This window comes from Andrographis paniculata, unplaced genomic scaffold, assembly GCF_009805555.1.
Source record: "Andrographis paniculata isolate CXL003 unplaced genomic scaffold, ASM980555v1 Contig77END, whole genome shotgun sequence".
Taxonomy (NCBI): domain Eukaryota; kingdom Viridiplantae; phylum Streptophyta; class Magnoliopsida; order Lamiales; family Acanthaceae; genus Andrographis; species Andrographis paniculata.
Window position 1 is genome coordinate 1,642,179 of NW_026137614.1, and position 19,338 is coordinate 1,661,516.

Sequence of the window (19,338 nt, forward strand, 5' to 3'; positions counted from 1 at the left end):
TTGAGTCATTTCAGCTCCCTCATCCATCTATTTCTGCAGCCACCACCTCCACACCATCCTGCCTTAAGTGGCACCATCGTCTCAGTCATGCGTCATCAAATAAACTCAGGTCTTTGATTAGTCAGGGTCTGTTGCGGCTGTTGAAATTGTTGTTGAGGACGCGGTCCAGCGGGCCCTTGAGCATGGCCTTTGTGAAATTTCTAGAACTAAGGAGCATTTCTGTTCGCCATATAAAAAACCTCCGATGGGTTTTTAGTTTGCTCAGATGAGCTCTCAACAACCTGCGGGCTAGATTTGTTTACAAAGGCGTACTTCTCAGTGGCCTCATTTACTACCTGCTTTCCTTTGTTACTCGGTCCTACTTCACGAGCTTAGAAAGCTATTTAATTTGAACTGACAGGCTTTCAATCCGTGCATCTTGAGAAACTGAAGCCGGGAACCTGGTATAGACCCCTCGATGGCTCCGGCATGTTGGTCTCCGGCCAACTTGTTTGATTGGCCGCCATTCTCTCGATCAAAGCCCTCGCTTATGAGGCATATCTCCCCATCAGTGAGCTTCCTTCCGCTACATCCAGTGACATCCTTAAATCTGTAATGATCCCCGAGTAGAAGATCTAAAGCTCCATAAAGTCCGGGATCTCATGATGAGGGCAGTTGCGGAGCAGTTGCTTATAGCGGCTCCAAGCTTTTGGAAGGGTCTCATCATTGGCCATCTTGAAACTTGAAATTTTGTTCCTCTGGCTAATGGTCTTTGACACAGGATGGTATTTGCTCATGAAGGCCTGCGCTGCTTCCTTAAAGGTGGCAGGAATGGGGTAGAGGTTGTCAAACCATTTCCTAACCTCTCCTGACAATGAAAAGGGAAACAGTATCAACTTTGCAGCGTCCTCCATGATGCCATGCGATTTGGAGTGGCAACGATCCTGTTGAAGTTCTATAAATGTTCGTACGGGCTTTCATTGAGCAGCCTATAGAATTGGCTCTGGCTGGCCAGGCTGACGAGCGTTGGCTTCACCTCGTAATGTTCAGAGCCTCTGGGTGCAGAACTTGTGATCAAAGTGTTATCCAAGAGGGATTGATAATGAACGTCCATGGGGACTTCAACAAGCGGGCGATCAACAGTCCTTTGTCCCTCGTGCCTCTGGTTAGGCTCAGCAGTAGGTGGAAGTCGAGCGCTGATGACAGGTGTCGTAGCGGCGGTTTGAGCTGCCTGGGAAGCGATAAACGCCCCTTGAACAGCTTGAGTCTTTTCCACCTGAGCAAGGTGCGGTTGTAGTCCAGCCATACCCTGTTGAATGCTGCTAAGCATCCTCACAAGCTGCTCTTCAATAGCTGTCAGAACGTAGGGAACAACGGTTGGGACTACAGTGGGGATATAAAACGGCACCTCCTGCGACAATGCGGATATGGAAGAGTTTGAAGAGGTCCCGGCGGCAGTCTGGAAAGCCGGGACGGCAGTAGAGGGAGCGGTGGCATTTCCTTCATTCGCCGTAATCCTTTCTCTGGTTAACTCTCTGAACAGACGTCTCTGTGAGCGAGAAGAATGAGTGGGACTAGTAGAACGTTGAAAACGCTTCGGACCCCTACATAAAGATAGCCACATCAACTAAAGGAGTTAAATATACAGTAAAACATAAAACAGACAATACAAAAATATAAGTAAATTATGGCGCTTCATAGATCTTTCCAAGATTTCAGTTCTTGAGTTTAAAATCTCCGGCAACGGCGCCAAATTATGATAACACGCTTTTTGATATATATTCAAGTTTAGGGAATTTTAGTCGAAAATTTTAATGTAAAGGTTTATTGTGAGCGATCAGATATAGCAAAAATTTGTGGTTGTAGAACCTGAATCGTTTATCATAATTATTTATACTGTTTAACTGGTGAGTTTCCAGGTCGAACACAAGGATTTTAAGTCACGAATTTAAATCAAGTATTGATCTCATGAAAGCGGCAGAAAAGCAGTAAGAGGACCCGCTTTGCAGCGAGCTTGAACCTAAAGCTACAGAAAGCTGGGAAGGAAAGCGGTAAAAAGTGAGCGATGGTGAGCGAAGCGGTGGTGAGCGGACTAGGTGCCAGCGATGGGTGAGCGAGAGAGACATGAGCGGATGACACATGTATTTATATAGATTGAGCGGTATAGAGTGATGGAGGGGTGTTGTGTCTGAACTCTGCGTTACTCAATGGCTAGGTTTTCTTGGATGAAATGAGCGAGTGATGCTGGTGTTTAATCGAAACATATATGTATAATACGGAAACGGTAGGAGGGAGTAACGTAAGTATATTAACCAGTTATAAAGAATTTTGATCGCTGGTACTTGACCTTAAGGGATTTAAAACAAGAATTCAATGACACCCAGAATCTATTCATTATAAGAAAGAAACCCTACTGTCACTAGGAATTTTTGTGACCCAATAGACCACCGCCTATGTCCCATTAATTACCTTAAATTCTGTCTCATTAGTGGCTTTACCCTTTTGTTACCTCTTTTTAATCAAAATTGAATTCAGACCAGTAATTAAGCAGGTCGACATGGCTCCCACGTACTTAACTACATTGAACTACCTTGAATCTGTTTGTGACAAGACAAGGCTTGAATAATCAATCTTTCTGCGTTCTTTCTCAGCGAAGTGAAATTTTTTACAACTAGGGTTTATATAATTGTGAAAATATAGAAGAAGTGATGGTGGAGTACAAATGATATTTCATTACTTACTACCAAAACATGAACTTTTAATTCTACAAAATCTGTAATTAAAGCGGTAAACTAAAACTAAGTAAGTAGTAAAATGTGGCTAAGGGGAAAAAGAAATCTCAGCCCCCCTGGCCATTTCTGAAGAGAACTCCCTTACAGGGTTGGAGCTCTCTGAAGTAAGGAAGATAGCTAGACGCGTGTACAGAAGTGCTTGTATACTCCTTATCGAAGTATATATTACATACAAATATCTGGCCCTATTTATAGCTGGTGGAAGTAGCAGTTGAAAGCAATTACAAAGTAGTTCCAACCGCTAGGTAGTTAGGCAGTTGGTGGCGGTTATTCTGTTGAAGCAGATGTTGGCCATAACTCCCAGGGTGCTCGCTTTACTTGCTTGGGTTTGTAAGGGCGCAAATCTTCCTCGTTTTCCGGATGACTGGAGGGCATCAGCGCAGCTGAGCGGGTTTGTCTGTGCTGGCTGGAAGTGGAATGGCTGTACCGCTGCGGGTTGGACACTAAAGCGATATTTACAATGAGTTTCCGTCGCTTCCCTGCGGTGGGTGTCTGGTCGCTGGCCTGAGTGATGGAGCGTTGCTTGCAAGCAGCGGCGGCTATCGCTTGCCTCATATGTCTTAGCTTTTCTGGACCCATATCACTGCTTAAAATGGCAAAAATTGTTAATAATCTCAACAAACCAACTCTGGATCATGTTAAGCGAGATAGATCAATAAAATATGCCATAAATCAAATATTGTGATAGTTTTTATACAGAAATTCAAGCAATACATAGTTTTGTGGATTGTTTTTTTGGGAAACAACTTGTTTTATCATTCCCTCATAATACCTCTGTTGTGGATACTCCATTTTCATTAGTTCACTCTGATATTTTGGGGCCTTCACCCATTGTCTCTATGAATGATTCTCGTTATTTCGTGCTTTTTATCGATGACTACTCTCGCTTTACGTGGATTTACTTCATGCGACACCGTTCTGAACTCTTCTCTATTTATATGAACTTTGTAAAAATGATACATACCCAATTTCTTCCATCATAAAAACTCTCCACACAGATAATGCTCTTTAGTATACAGATTCTTTATTCTTTCGTTTCCTATATGATCAGGGTACTGTTGTCTAGCGCTCCTGCCTGTACACCTCTCCACAAAATGGTCGCGCCGAACGTAAACACCGCCATATCCTCGATACAGTCCGCACCCTTCTCTTATCTGCCTCTTGTCCGGATCGTTTTTGGGGGGAAGCCGCACTTACTGTTGTCTACACTATAAATCGTCTCCCTTCCTCTGTCATGGGTAATGTCAGTCAATTTGAAAAACTATTTAATCAAGCCCTTGATTATAGTATTCTCCGCCCCTTTGGTTGTGTCAGTTTTATCCTCCTCTCTCCTCATGAGCGCACCAAGTTAGAACCTCGATCGCATCTGTGTTGCTTCCTGGGATACGGAGTAGAGCATAAGGGTTATCGTTGTCGGGATCCTATTTCCAATAGGTTACGTATTTCTCGTCATGTCACATTTTGGGAGAATACCAAGTTCTCTACCTTGTCCCACTTTTGAGTTCCCTTTGATCGTTCGTCTCCGTTCCTTACCTTATCTTCTCCACCTCTATTTCCTTCCGACGACGTGGCTCCGTCCTCTGCTCATGACGCTGTCCTGGTTGCGCCTTCTGAGCCGATGCCGATCCCCAAGCCCACCACTACTCCCGACTTTGATCCATCACCACCACCAGATCCTGACACTACTTCGACCTTGGACCCTGATCCTGGCCCTCGCCGTTCCACTCGGGTTAGTCATCTCCCTACTCACTTACTCGATTATCACTGCTTCTCTACCAGCTTGTCCCACCATGAGACTAGGTCCTTTCGTGAGGCGTATATGGACCCGTTGTGGTGGCACGCTATGTCTAAAGAGTTACAGGCTTTGGAGAAAACCCACACGCGGGATATGGTTGATCTTCCTCGAGGCAAGAAACTTATTGGCTGTAAGTGGGTATTCCGGATCAAAACACATTCTAATGGATCCATAGAGCGCTACAAGGCTCGTTTGGTAGCTAAAGGCTACACCCAAGAGTACGGTATCGACTATGAGGAGACATTTGCCCCCGTTGCTCGTGTCACCTCCGTCTGTTGTCTTATAGTTATCGCTGCCGCTCGTCAGTTGTCCCTACATCAGCTCCATGTCAAGAATGCATTCCTGCGAGGTGATCTTTCTGAGGACATCTACATGTCTCCCCCTCCTGATTTTCCCACGTCCTCCAAGGTCTGTAAACTTTGTTGTGCTCTATACGGTTTGAAACATGCACTCCGAGCTTGGTTTTCGAAATTTAGCTCTGCTCTGCTCCAGTTTGGATTTACTTCCAACTATCATGATTCTGCTTTATTCACTCGATGCGGGTCTGCTGGTGTTACTATTCTATTACTTTATGCGGATGACATGATCATTATAGAAGATGATCAGTCTAGCATCTTTGAACTACAGGATCATCTCCACAACCACTTTGAAATGAAGAGTTTGGGGCCTTTTCGGTACTTTCTCGGTCTTGAGATCTCCGACACCTCTGACGGATACTATCTTTCTCAAGCTAAGTATGCCTCCGACCTTCTGTCTAAAGTAGGTCTCATTGACTCTAAGACCGCGCCTACGCCTCTTCAGTCTGACTGTCGCCTTACTCCGATGGATAGTGCCCCTCTTGACAATCCTACCTTATATCGTCAGCTGGTGGGAAGCCTGAGTGTTACTCGACCTGACATTGCCTATGTTGTTCATATCGTCAGTCAGTTCATGTCCACTCCTCCATGGTCTCCATTATTCAGCTCGCTCGTCCTTGGTTTTAACTGGGTACTCTGATGATGATTGGGCGGGAGATCCCACCGATCGTCACTCAACTACCGGCTTTTGTTTCTTTCTCGGTGATTCGCTTATTTCTTAGCACAGAAAGAAATAGACGGTCGTCTCCCGGTCCAGTACGGAGTCCGAGTATCGAGCTCTTGCCGATACCACTGCCGAGCTTCTATGGCTTTGATGGCTACTGGTTGATCTCGGTATGACTCAGCCCTCTGCTACCACTATTCATTGTGACAGTCAGAGTGCCATGAAGATTTCGACGAATGATGCTTTTCACGAGCGTACGAAACACATTGAGATCGACTGTCACTTTGTCCGTCATCACATTGCTAACGGCAACGTCTCCTTGTCCTCCACTTCTTCTGCTGATCAGACTGTTGATGGCTTCATCAAGCCTCATTTACCCGGCTGTTTTAAGTCGTTCTTGAGCAAACTCAAGCTGATTTTTACACTCCCACCTTGAGTTTGAGGAGGAATGCTGATATATATTCTAAAAAACATATATATCTATATTTATGGTAATATATCAATATGTATATATATGACGATGTAACCGTAATTTTAGTTGAGAAATAATATTATTCCGTTAATTTCAACAACAAATTTAGCATATTATTACATTTAAAATAGCACGTTTGTGTTTAGCACATATCTATGTTGAAATAACAATCATTTATACTATAATGAACACATTTCAGTACACAACAAGAATATTGCAAAATTAGTATATTATTATAATTAAAATAATATATTTGTGTTTAGCACATATTTATATTTAAATAGCAAACACTTTGATAATTAGAAATCGCATGCATTTTATATTCATATCATATGCGATATTTGGGTGATTTTGATTGGATTCTACCTAATTTATATGCGAATTGTTTATTTGCTGTGTGCAGAGGGCAAATATTAAATTTGGCATAATTGGAAGAAAAAAGGAAATAAAATTAATTAAAGGCCCAAAAGCCCATCTACAAAATAATTAGGGCAAAAATCAAATAAGAAGAAAAACACACGCGTATTGCCAAGGAGAGAACGGCTAGGGCAGAAACGCACAGGAGCAGGAGACTGACAGAGTCATAGATCATGCAGGAGCACATCGACAGAGAAGATTTCCCCCTCCCACTGTGACTTCATCTTTCTCTTTTATTCTTTGTTATTTGATTATGGAGTAGATACTTTTCTGGTTTCAGGGGTGATAATGTTTTGGTTCTTTTGTTTTGGAGATTCTTGATTTTCTTTATAAAAGTTCTTTTTTATTATCAATATTTGTCTAATTCTGAGAATAGTGTTAGTAATTGTTAGATTGATTGAATATTTTGGTACCGATATTTAAATTAGTCTGATAATCTAAAGTCAATTCAAGTAGGATATCCGTAATTGTATTCGCACTTGAATAGATGATTACCGGGTTGAATAGTTCCTTCCCGGGGGTTAGACAATCAAATCTAATTGCTCATCCTAGGTAGTAATTGTTTGAATTGGGTTTTTCTAGATTACAATGTGGTTAGAAAATATTCTTATGGACGTACTTAGGTTTATTTGCTTAATTAGGGGTAGTTAACGGTCGTACCTTAATTACCTACACTGTAAGGAAAAATTGGTTGTCAGAGCTTGTTGATAACTATAACTAATTTATTGATACTTTAATAAGAATTAACTTTATTGAATTAATGATAAAACACAAGTGCCATAATTGCATCATCCCTTGAGCCAAGCATCCCATTGATAGTCAATTCCCTTTAATTTAATTGCTTTGTTATTTTATTTTCATTAGATAATAAAAGAAAAATCCCCATTTATTTACTGCATTAGAATACGAAAGAATGAATCACACAATCCCTGTGGAGACGATCCCTTCCCCTATATTACATTAAAATTGTGATCACGGAGTAGGTGAAATATTTGATTGACCGCGCGACAGGTCAATTTTTGGCGCCGTTGCCGGGGATCTGCGCTTTGTTTTACTCTTTTGTGTTATTTTAATTTATCCTCTTTTTTATGCCCCGTTCTTCTCGTACATGTGAACTGATATTTAATCTTGAGATCGAGAAGGTTGAGCGAAAGCTACGAAAGGAAGCCAAGCAACAAAAAGCTGCTCAGGTTGCGAAGCTGGCAGAATCTTTAAACCACCTCAAAATCTCTAGCTCTAGCGACTCTGAAAGTGATCAAGAGACTGTCATGGCTGAGGATACCCGCACTTTAAGGGAGTTGGCTGCTCCCGACTTGGCGTAGCAGCCCTTATGCATTAACTTTTCCACTCTGAATAACACTATTGCTTTTGAACTGAAATCTGGGTTAATTCATTTATTGCTTTCTTTTCATGGACTTGCAGGTGAAGAACCTCACAAACACTTGCAAGAGTTCGACGTGGTGTGCTCCAGCATGAAACCACCAGGTGTTACTGACGAACAGATCAAACTCAGAGTCTTCCCATTCTCACTCAAAGATGCTGCAAAGGATTAGCTCTACTATCTCCCACCTGGAAGCATCGACACGTGGAACGACATGAAAAAGAAATTTTTGGAGAAGTACTTTCCAGCTTCGAGAGCTGCGATCCTGAGGAAGGAGATATGTGGCATCAAGCAACAATCAGGTGAAACGCTCCATAAATATTGGGAGCGATTTAATAAGCTTATCATTAAATGTCCACAACATCAAATTCCCCCTCAACTATTGATTCAATATTTTTATGATGGTTTATCATTGATGGACAGGAACATCATCGACGCTGCAAGTGGTGGAGCTCTAGTAAATAAGACGCCGGCACAAGCTTGGGATCTTATTGCGAGGATGGCTGAAAACACGCAGCAATTTGGTTCAAGGGATGTTGGACAGATGAGCGGAAACAACAGTGACCATGCTATCCAATCGATGCAAAAACAACTTTCTGAGTTGACGAGCTTTGTTCGCAAGATGGTCGTGGAAAAATCCAACCCGAGTGTCCAGGTCAAGGCGTGTGGAATATGCACGAGTGCAGGACACCCTACAGATGCATGTCCGACCCTCCAAGAAGAATGTGCAGTGGATGTGAACGCTGCAAACTACGGTATGAATAGACCTCCAGCGTACAATCCATACTCCAACACTTACAATCCAGGCTGGAGAGATCATCCAAACCTGCGCTATGGAAACGCACACCAAAATCATGGTCCTCAACCATTTGGAGCCACACATCAGATGCAATAGCCTCGCTCTTACGAGAAACAGCTCCCCCAAGCACCCACAAGCAACTCCTGTCCGTCCTTGGAAGACTTGGTGAAGTCTATGGCTACCAGTACCCTGCAATTCCAGCAAAAGATAAGTCAAGTGTCGAAAAGCTACAAAGTCAGATTAGCCAAGTTTCAGAAGAGGTAAAACAGCTACGAGAAAGAGGAAAGTGGCCTGCGCAAGCAGAGCAAAACCCGAAGAACATCAGTGCTATAACTCTTCGCAGCGGAAAAGAATTGGAAGGTCCATCTCCTATCTCGAAGGGACAGAATGAAGATCAGATTGAGATGGAGATTGAAAAAGAGGCCGAACTTCACGAAAAGGTACCTTCTAACTCTGTTCCTCCTACTGAAGCTAAACCAGCTCCTTTTCCTGATAGGTTGAAAAGACCACAAAAGGCGAACAAACGAAAAGCGATGATGGAAATCTTCAAGAAGGTGGAACTTAATATCCCGCTCCTGGAGGCTATCAACCAAATTCCCAAGTACGCGAAGTTTTTGAAAGAACTGTGCACTAACAAAAGGAAATTGCGAGGGAACGAGTACATTATAGCGGGTGAGAACGTTTCTTCTGTTTTCAAAAGAAAGGTACCACCCAAAACAGGTGATCTAGGTATGTTTTCTATCCCTTATAGGATTGGAAAAACTGAGATAACTAAAGCTATGCTAGATCTAGGAGCTGCTATTAATGTCATGCCTCGGATCAATATACGACTCTTTAAATCTAGGGCCTTTAAAAGAAACAGGAATTATTATTCAACTTGCTGATCGAACCAATGCTTACCCTGATGGTATGATAGAAGATGTGCTAGTTCAAGTTAACGACTTAATTTTTCCTGTTGATTTTTATATTCTGGATATGCATGATGCACACTGCTTTAATCCACCGCCTTTTTTGTTAGGAAGACCTTTTATGTGCACTGCAGAAGCAAAAATTGATGTACGGAAGGGCACTCTCGCTTTGGAATTTGATGGAGAAGAAGTCCATTTCAATATTTTTGATGTTGTGAAACATCCTATTGATTCTGAAACATTATATGCAATTGATATCATTGATCCCTTGGTGCAGGACGCATTTGGATTAAGTGGTTCCGACGAATTGAAGATCGTGTTAATGGAACATCTGGAGAAAGAACATGAGAGAGAGATAGCCGTAGACAAGAGAATAAGAAAAGTTCTCAAGGAGCTTAACTCAACTCCAAGAGTGTCACCAAGGTATGAATTAGCTCCAATATTCTTACATGAGTCTAATCAATGTTTATTACCATCTTTGATGCAGGCACCTGAATTGGAATTGAAGCCTTTACCTGAAACTCTAAAGTACGCTTATTTGGGAGAGAAGAAGACTCTACTGGTGATCATCTCTGAAAAATTGACACCAGAACAAGAAGAGAAATTGATTAAGGTTCTAAAAGATCACAAGACCGCCATTGGATGGACGATCACTGACATAAAAGGTATTGATCCCTTGTTCTGTACTCATAGGATCACACTCGAGGAGGATTCAAAACCAGTGAGACAAGCTCAAAGGAAGTTGAACCCGATTATGACTGAGGTAGTCAAGAAAGAAGTGTTAAAGCTTCTCGAAGCTGGTATCATCTACCCTATCTCCGATAGTAGGTGGGTGAGTCTAGTTCAAGTGGTTCGCAAGAAAGCTGGAGTAACGGTGGAAGAGACTCGAGAAGGAGAAAAGCTCCCAGTTCGAAAACAAACTGGATGGCGTCAATGCATAGATTACCGTAAGCTGAATGCGGTAACAAAAAAGGATCATTTTCATCTCCCTTATATTGATCAAATGATTGAACGACTCGCTGGTCACGCATATTACTTCTTTTTAGATGGATTTTCAGGTTATTTTCAGATAGCGATAGCACCCGAGGATCAGGAGAAAACATCATTTACTTGTCCGTTTGGAGTTTTCGCCTACAGAAGGATGCCTTTTGGTTTGTGTAACGCTCCTGCAACATTCCAAAGATGTATGGTAAGTATTTTCTCTGAGTATGTTGAGCGAATCATTGAAGTTTTTATGGATGACTTTAGTGTATATGGCTCTAGTTTTGATGATTGTCTAAGTAATTTGACTTTAATCTTGAAACGATGCATCGAAACTAACCTTGTGCTCAATTGGGAGAAATGTCAACTGATGGTTCAGCAAGGAATTGTTTTAAGCCATAAGGTGTCACATGAGGATATAGAAGTAGATAAATCTAAAGTTGAGCTAATCACTGCTTTACCTTACCCTGCTTCTGTGCGAGAGCTGTGTGGTTTTTTAGGACATGCAGGTTTCTACCGACGCTTCATCAAGGACTTCTCCAAGATCGGAGCACCATTGTTTCACCTCCTGCAGAAAGATGTAGCATATGAGTTCAATGACGATTGCAAGAAGGCATTTGGAGCACTGAAGGAGCGCCTCACAACACCACCGATTATTCAACCTCCGAATTGGGACTTGCCATTCGAGTTGATGTGTGATGCAAACGATACTGCATTGGGAGCCGTTCTAGGGCAACGAGTTGGGAGAGCTTCTCATGTCATCTACTATGCTTCGCGAGCACTGAATGGCGCTCAATTAAATTACTCCACCACGGAGAAAGAGATGCTTGCTATTGTTTTTGCTCTTGATAAATTTAGATCTTATCTTTTAGGCACTAAAGTGTTTGTGTACTCTGACCATGCAGCTATGCGTTACTTGATGGCAAAGAAGGAAGCCAAACCTCGATTAATTCGATGGGTGCTCCTTCTACAAGAGTTCGACATAGAGATTCGCGACAAGAAAGGAACTAAAAATTTGGTAGCTGACCACTTGAGTCGTATACCCGTGGAGTCAGAAGCAGTTCCTGTTCGAGAGTCGTTTCCTGACGAACAGCTTCTCTCTATTACGACTACACACCCTTGGTATGCTGATATTGTTAATTACTTAGTCACTAACGAGTTTCCTGCAGGTTGGGCAAAGGCGAAAAGGGATAAGCTCCGCAGCGATGCAAAATACTACATTTGGGATGACTCCTACCTTTGGAAGCGATGCTCTGATCAAATCATTCGAATGTGCGTTAATGAAGGTGAATTTCATTCTGTTTTGACCTTTTGTCACTCTATGGCATGTGGTGGACACTTTGGATCCAAGAAAACAGCTAGAAAGGTGTTGGACAGTGGACTTTACTGGCCTACTCTCTTCAAGGACGCATTTGAGTTTTGTAAGTCTTGTGATAGATGTCAACGAACAGAATTCATAAAGTCATATATCTTCTCTCGATTTGGAGTACCAAAGGCAATTGTGAGTGACAGAGGGACTCACTTTTGCAACAAAACCGTGGCTGCACTTTTTCGAACATATGGTGTGCTTCACAAGGTGTCAACCTCATATCATCCTCAAACGAATGGACAAGCTGAAATCTCCAACCGCGAAGTCAAGTCTATCTTGGAGAAAACAGTTCAACCGAACAGAAAAGATTGGAGCTCGAGACTCGATGATGCTCTGTGGGCATATCGAACAACATACAAGACACCAATAGGGATGTCACCATTTCGATTGGTGTATGGAAAACCTTGCCATTTACCTGTGGAAATTCAACACAAAGCATTTTGGGCAGTGAAAAAGTGCAATATGAATCTTCAAGAAGCCGGAGTCCATCGAAAAATGCAAATTCAAGAGCTGGAGGAGATTCGACAAGAGGCATACGAGAATGCAATACTCTACAAGGAAAAGACAAAAGCCTTTCATGATCATCACATCTCCAGAAAAATTTTTGAGATCGGACAGAAAGTCTTATTATATCACTCTCGTCTTAAGCTTTTCCCTGGAAAGCTGCGCTCTAGGTGGATAGGGCCCTTTATCGTTACTAAACTTTTTCTTTATGGTGCAGTGGAGATTCAGAGCTTAAGGACGGAGAAAAAGTTTGTGGTCAATGGACATCGTCTTAAGTCATATTACGAGGGATTCCCACTTGAATCTGTAGAGCTGGTGTCTCTCGCCGATGTCGAAGTTGAGGACTGAGACGCAACAAAGTCTAGCTCAAAGACTATAAAGAAAAGCGCTTTTTGGGAGACAACCCAAAATCATTTAATTGCTTTCTTTAATTTTATTTATTTTTATTGTTTAATTACTAATAACACTTTTGATAGTTTTATTTGGTTTAGTCGCCGCCTCCAACTTTCGGCACCGTCGACTTCTTCCCCCCCTGCTCAGTCATCGCCGATCACCATATCCGCTCCTCTAAATGGCTTGCGTTGGTTAGTTGTTTTCGCAGGACTCAGGAGAACTTCAAGCCTCCCTAAAAATCACGATCAAATGAAGAGGTGTTAACAAAGCTCCTAAATACTACACCCCCTATGGACTCCAGGGAAGTTCCTCTCTTCTTTTATTGCTCTCTTTACATTGAGGACAATGCATACTTTAGGTGTGGGGAGAGTTATGCAAATTTTTGGGCAAAATTTTCATTTTTGTACTATTTTTATGCCTGATTTGTTGTCTTTTCGCATATTTTTTTAGATTAGTCTGAAGTTAGTCAAAGGTGATTTGTGTGATAGGTTAGTTTGGCATGACTAATGACATTTGATTGGTGATATGTTGAGTCAAGTTGACGTTTGAACCCTGTGAGAATTTGAGCCTATGTTCCAAAAGTCACATTAGAAAATAAATTGCATAGATTCAAGCTTTTGGAAATTTTTTTCATGTGTGATTTGTAGTGCTCAATTAGATGACCTAGAACTTGAGTGATTATGCATGTTGAACTTGCAACTATCGGATCTTGCGTTTTGAAAATGATAAGGGCATTAGGTAACCCATTAAGCCTTTCTTTATTACCCAGCACAATATATTCCCCTAGTTAGCCCATTTAAGCCTTCTTAGCCTATTTTCTTCTTTTATAATAAACTATTTTTTTAGCCTCATACCCTTCTTTCGATTGAGCCTTCTTCGATTTGAACCCTATGTTAGAAAGAATTACTTTAAGTCCATGTGTGATGCACTTTATTTCTTCGGCACTAGTTAGAAACGAACTTTGAGTACGAATAAGTCATAGTATGAAGGAATAACAGTGGGTAATGTAGGTATATAATATATAGGCAAAAGCCAAAAAAAAAAAATCAAAAATCAAAAATCAAAAATAAAAAAAAATCAAAAAAAAAAAGAAAAAAAAACGAAAAAAAAAAGAAACAAAAATAAATAATACAAAAATAAATAAATAAATAATTATCTTAATAAAGTATTTTCATTTAATTTCATTATTAAAGTTTGGGTAGTGAATAGAGTAAGGATTTGATTGTTTATGCCGATTTGTTCTTCATGTGCTAGCATCGTGTTCTTATTGTGTTCTTTTCTGACATATTTTAGCCCTTGTATATCCTTTTCTCCTACCCTGACCATAAGCCCCGTTACAACCCTTATTGAAAGTCCCTTTGATTCTTTATGCTAGATTCGAATATTTTAAGCAAGGGAGATTTGATTTTTACTCAAGCCTATAGAATAATCTTTTGTTGCACTACCTGAGTGTTGAGCCAATTATACACTTAATTCCTTCAGAGAGCATGTGCGAATACACTTTATCTTGTGAGGTTGACTTGGCTTGATGTGTTAAAATTCGGATTGAATTGGTTGTGTTGGATCCTCTTGTCATATCGAGTTGCCTGCGATTTCTTTGGCTTATTTCGAACTTATGCTTGAAGGCAAGCATGATCTAGGTGTGGGGAGAATTGATAGTTAGAAATCGCATGCGTTTTATATTCATATCATATGCGATATTTGGGTGATTTTGATTGCATTCTACCTAATTTATATGCGAATTGTTTATTTGTTGTGTGCAGATGGCAAATATTAAATTTGACATAATTGGAAGAAAAAAGGAAATAAAATTAATTAAAGGCCCAAAAGCCCATCTACAAAATAATTAGGGCAAAAATCAAATAAGAAGAAAAACACACGCCTATTGCCAAGAAGAGAACGGCTAGGGCAGAAACGCACAAGAGCAGGAGACTGACAGAGTCATAGATCGCGCAGGAGCAAATCGACAGAGAAGATTTCCCCCTCCCACTATGACTTCATCTTTCTCTTTTATTCTTTGTCATTTGATTATGGAGTAGATATTTTTCTGGTTTGAGGGGTGATAATGTTTTGGTTCTTTTGTTTTGGAGATTCTTGATTTTCTTTATAAAAGTTCTTTTTTATTATCAATATTTGTCTAATTCTGAGAATAGTGTTTGTGATTGTTAGATTGATTGAATATTTTGGTACCGATATTTAAATTAGTCTGATAATCTAAAGTCAATTCAGGTAGGATATCCGTAATTGTATTCGCACTTGAATAGGTGATAACCGGGTTGAATAACCTTCCCGGGGGTTAGACAATCAAATCTAATTGCTCCTCCTAGGTAATAATTGTTTGAATTGGGTTTTTCTAGATTACAATGCAGTTAGGCAATATTCTTATGGGCGTACCTAGGTTTATTTGCTTAATTAGGGTAGTTAACGGTCGTACCTTAATTACCTACACTGTAAGGAAAAATTGGTTGTCAGAGCTTGTTGATAACTATAACCAATTTATTGATACTTTAATAAGAATTAACTTTATTGAATTAATGATAAAACACAAGTGTCATACTTGCATCATCCGTTGAGCCAAGCATCCCATTGATAGTCAATTCCCTTTAATTTAATTGCTTTGTTATTTTATTTTCATTAGATAATAAAAAAAAAATCCCCATTTATTTACTGCATTAGAATACGAAATAGTGAATCACACAATCCCTGTGGAGACGATCCCTTCCCCTATATTACATTAAATTGTGATCACGGAGTAGGTGAAATATTTGATTGACTGCGCCACAGGTCACACTTATACTATAATGGATACATTTAAGCACACAACAAAAACATTGTAATATAAACATATTATTACGTTTAAAATAGCACATTAGTAGTTTAACACATATTATATAATAAAATACCAACGTTTACATTGTAAAAACACCTTCTTATTTATTAATTTGTTTAATTTTGCTAATTTAATTATTTACACATTTAGTTAAAATAATAATATTGGTTGAACGAGAGAATAGAAGGAAAGAAGAGAAATTAAGGCAATGATTTGTATTCCTTATTGTGAAAGAAACTATAAATTTACAATTATATCATTGTCTTTAATTTCTGCTGTTGGATTGATTATTAATCTAATAGATTGAGACTAGTCAACATCATACTAATTAACCTTAATCAACAGGGTAACAAAATCCATAAAATAATTATATGTATAATATTATGGTTGTAGTTTAAATAAAAATTAGTGATATTTCTTATTAGTGTATTATTACACTTACTAAAATAGACAATGATATTTTTAAGTGGGACATATGATAAATAGTACAAAAATAGTATTTGAATTCGAACGAATAAAGTATTTTTTTATAAATATTAATAAAAAAATATATATTATATTACCAATATTATTTACAAAAATTAAAAATTTTAAATAAAATATTATTTTTTATATTATCAATATAATTTAATATGTATTCATTCAAAATATATCAGGTGTACATATTAGTTGCCTCTAAATTGTTTGGTTAGTTTCATTTATAGATTTGCACTATGTTTTCTTTTTTTTTTTAAATATATATACTACATCTATTTCATAATAGCTAACGGATATTCTATGCAAGACGATTGTATTTGATTCAAATTAGATAATATATTAGTCTTCATTACATTCACATCAGTATATTTCGTTGAAATTTGACAGTAGGATTAAAAATAATGAATTAAGTTTTTTTTTTTTATTGTGATTAGTTTTGATGAATTTTTTTTAATGAGATTAAAAATGGAAAAAAAAAATTGAATTTAAATGGGATTAATTTTGGTCTTTATTCTTCTTTCTTTTTTCTACTTTTATCACTATTCTTTTATCAATAAAATTTTATAAATTCTCAATAATACTCCCTCCGTCCCAAAAGAGTTGTCTTGTTTTTCCATTTTCGTCTGACCCAAAACAATTGTCTTGTTTCCTTATTTAGTAACTGTGGTCCTTACTTTATAACAAAATTATTCCTACTTTTCCAAACTATCTCTATTTATTACTCTGATCTATTTTTTAAAATTCTTCAAAAAGCAAGGGCATTATAGTCTTTTACATTCTACTTTATACCCACTATCAATTAAATACTATTATTCTTTAATTCTCGTGTCAACTCTCAACAAGACATTTCTTCTGAGACTGAGACGGAGGGAGTATCACTATTTACTTTTTATCTATCAAATTTTAATATTTTACTTTTCGTACCTAATCAAATCTATATAATTTTATTGGACAGAGAGTTTGTTTTAAATGATAGGATTCGTTAAATTTTTTAAAAAAAATAAAATAAAATAAGTTAGAGAAATTACACTTGGCATGGGTTTACCAATACTAAATTATATACTCTTTTTATCTCGGTCTAATGTACTTATTTGTTTTTTTTTTTATAATAAATTTAAAAAATAATATTTTATTGATTAATGAAAATATGTAAAATTGTTTTGATATTATTGTTCTTGAAATTACAAATGGTATTAATATTTTTATAAAAATTAGAAGTATTTCGATATTTATATAATATATTCTTATTCTAATTTGATATTTTTATTCATTTATAAATAAATACTCCCTCGGTCACATTTTATTTATCCACTATTTCTATTTTTGTTTGTTCATTTTTATTTGTTCTTTCACTTTTAGGAAAAATAATTATACATTTTAATCATATTTTAAATTTCATAATCACTATTTTTTTACTCTTAATTAAATTAATTAGTTATCTTAATATTAATCTATAATTATTTTATTATATATAATAATTATTTTTATTAATACAAATTTTAATTATTTACTATATATATACTTTACATAAATATTTCTGTATCTACAAAAAAAAAATTGGATATAAAAGATGAAACTGAAGAAATATATATTAAAAATATAATTAGTGTAATTGTTAAACTGATAAACTATATTATTATTACTAAAATATAAATAAGGTAAGAATTGTCAATATAAAATATACTTAAATAAATTAATATATTTTTCATACCAATTAATTTTTAATACTTGATCTATATTACATTGTAATTTTTTTTTATTTTATTTTATTGAATATGTGTTTCAATAAAAATAAAAATATATAATTATGATTGATAAGTATTCAAATAATTTGTAAATATTATTTTATCGGTCTTTACAAAATCAAATTAATTAAATATGCATTATGTATATTTTTTTTAAATTTTCTTGTGGCCTTTAATCTTATTTAATTTTTAATAAAATATTTTATTTTTATCTTATACTCAATATATTTTTAGTTTATCTTACAAAACAAATTAAATAATATGAGTAAATAAGTATTATTTTTTAAAACCAAATTGGATAAATGCGGAACCAAATTGATTAAACATGGGTATGTTCACTAAAACTATTTTTAAATTCCAATTCCGAAAAAATAATAATAAATAATACAAAATATTTGTTACAAAAGTATAAAAGAAAACAAATATTTATTACAAAAAATAAAAAAGTCAAATATTCACTTTAAAATAATATATTTTATATTTTTACACAACTCTTAATACCTCACGCAATAAATAAATCCATAAAAAAAATAAAACAAAACAAAAAAAAAAAACAAAAAACAAAACGCTCGGCGAAGAAAGTGATTTATTATTACTATTGTCTTACAAAAAATTCATGAATCACACTTTTATGTATTATTGAAAATTCTCATTATTGACTATATAATTTCATCTTTTAAAAAAATGAAATTATTAAAATAATATGAATACATTGCATTGCATGAATAACTAAATTTAAATTTCATATTATAAATATAATTATAAAAAAGGTATATTAGAATTACTCACAATACATATATCATCAAATATATATATATATATTACACTATTATAAAACCTAAAGTGTTCAATATGTATAGATAAATCGATAAATATACTTTTTAATTTTTCACTTTATTATTTAAAATTAATTAAAAATTATATATTATTAAAAAGTATTTAATAGTAGGTAAACCGATAATTTTTTTATGTTATTAATTAATTAAAATGGTGAACATACAATTTTAAGCATAGTATATTGATCATAATTGTAGGTTGATTGCAAGTATTATCATTTACATTAAGATATTGATATCGTAGGAATTCTCCTTTTGATAATTTATTAAGATATTGATATTGTAGGAATTCTCCTTTTGATAATTTATTAAGATATTGATATTGTAGGAATTCTTCTTTTGATAATTTAGGAGATCAAATGATGATTAAATGTTTAGTCTAATTTCAAAATTGAATTATAATGAGTGAAAAATAAATTGTATAATATGATTATCTACGACACATAATCATGTCTCGAACCGAGTCGATAAGCTCACAAGTCGGATAGAAAAGTAGAAAAAGATTCTTTTCATACTACATAATTAAGACATATCTTATAATTGATTTTCATATCTAATATTAATATCATATCTAGTGAGATATGATTCTTGATATGGTCAATACACCATATATAGACAAAATTTCAAAAATATTTATTAT

General features: G+C 36.6%; 1 protein-coding gene and 1 non-coding gene across 2 annotated transcripts; one reads left to right on the plus strand and one right to left on the minus strand.

The window, feature by feature from the left end:
* Nucleotides 1–8,118: 8,118 nt before the first annotated feature.
* On the minus strand, nt 8,119–8,225 carry LOC127239509 (small nucleolar RNA R71). The gene has a single exon (XR_007836143.1). It is a non-coding gene; the product is annotated as a small nucleolar RNA R71 (small nucleolar RNA).
* A 46-nt stretch (nt 8,226–8,271) lies between these two features.
* Nucleotides 8,272–12,765, plus strand: LOC127239181 (uncharacterized). Its single transcript, XM_051257210.1, has 4 exons — nt 8,272–8,611; nt 8,743–9,335; nt 10,270–11,820; nt 12,121–12,765. The coding sequence occupies exons 1-4, from the start codon at nt 8,272–8,274 to the stop codon at nt 12,763–12,765; spliced, it is 3,129 nt and encodes a 1,042-aa protein (XP_051113167.1).
* The last annotated feature ends 6,573 nt before the right edge of the window (nt 12,766–19,338 follow it).

Coding starts and splice junctions, on each gene's coding strand:
- LOC127239181 (XM_051257210.1), top strand. CDS start 8,272: ATGGACAGGAACATCATCGACGCTGCAAGTGGTGGAGCTCTAGTAAAT. Junction 9,336..10,269: donor ACATTATAGCGGGTGAGAAC/GTTTCTTCTGTT, acceptor ATCACACTCGAG/GAGGATTCAAAACCAGTGAG. Junction 11,821..12,120: donor ATCAAATCATTCGAATGTGC/GTTAATGAAGGT, acceptor GTGCTTCACAAG/GTGTCAACCTCATATCATCC.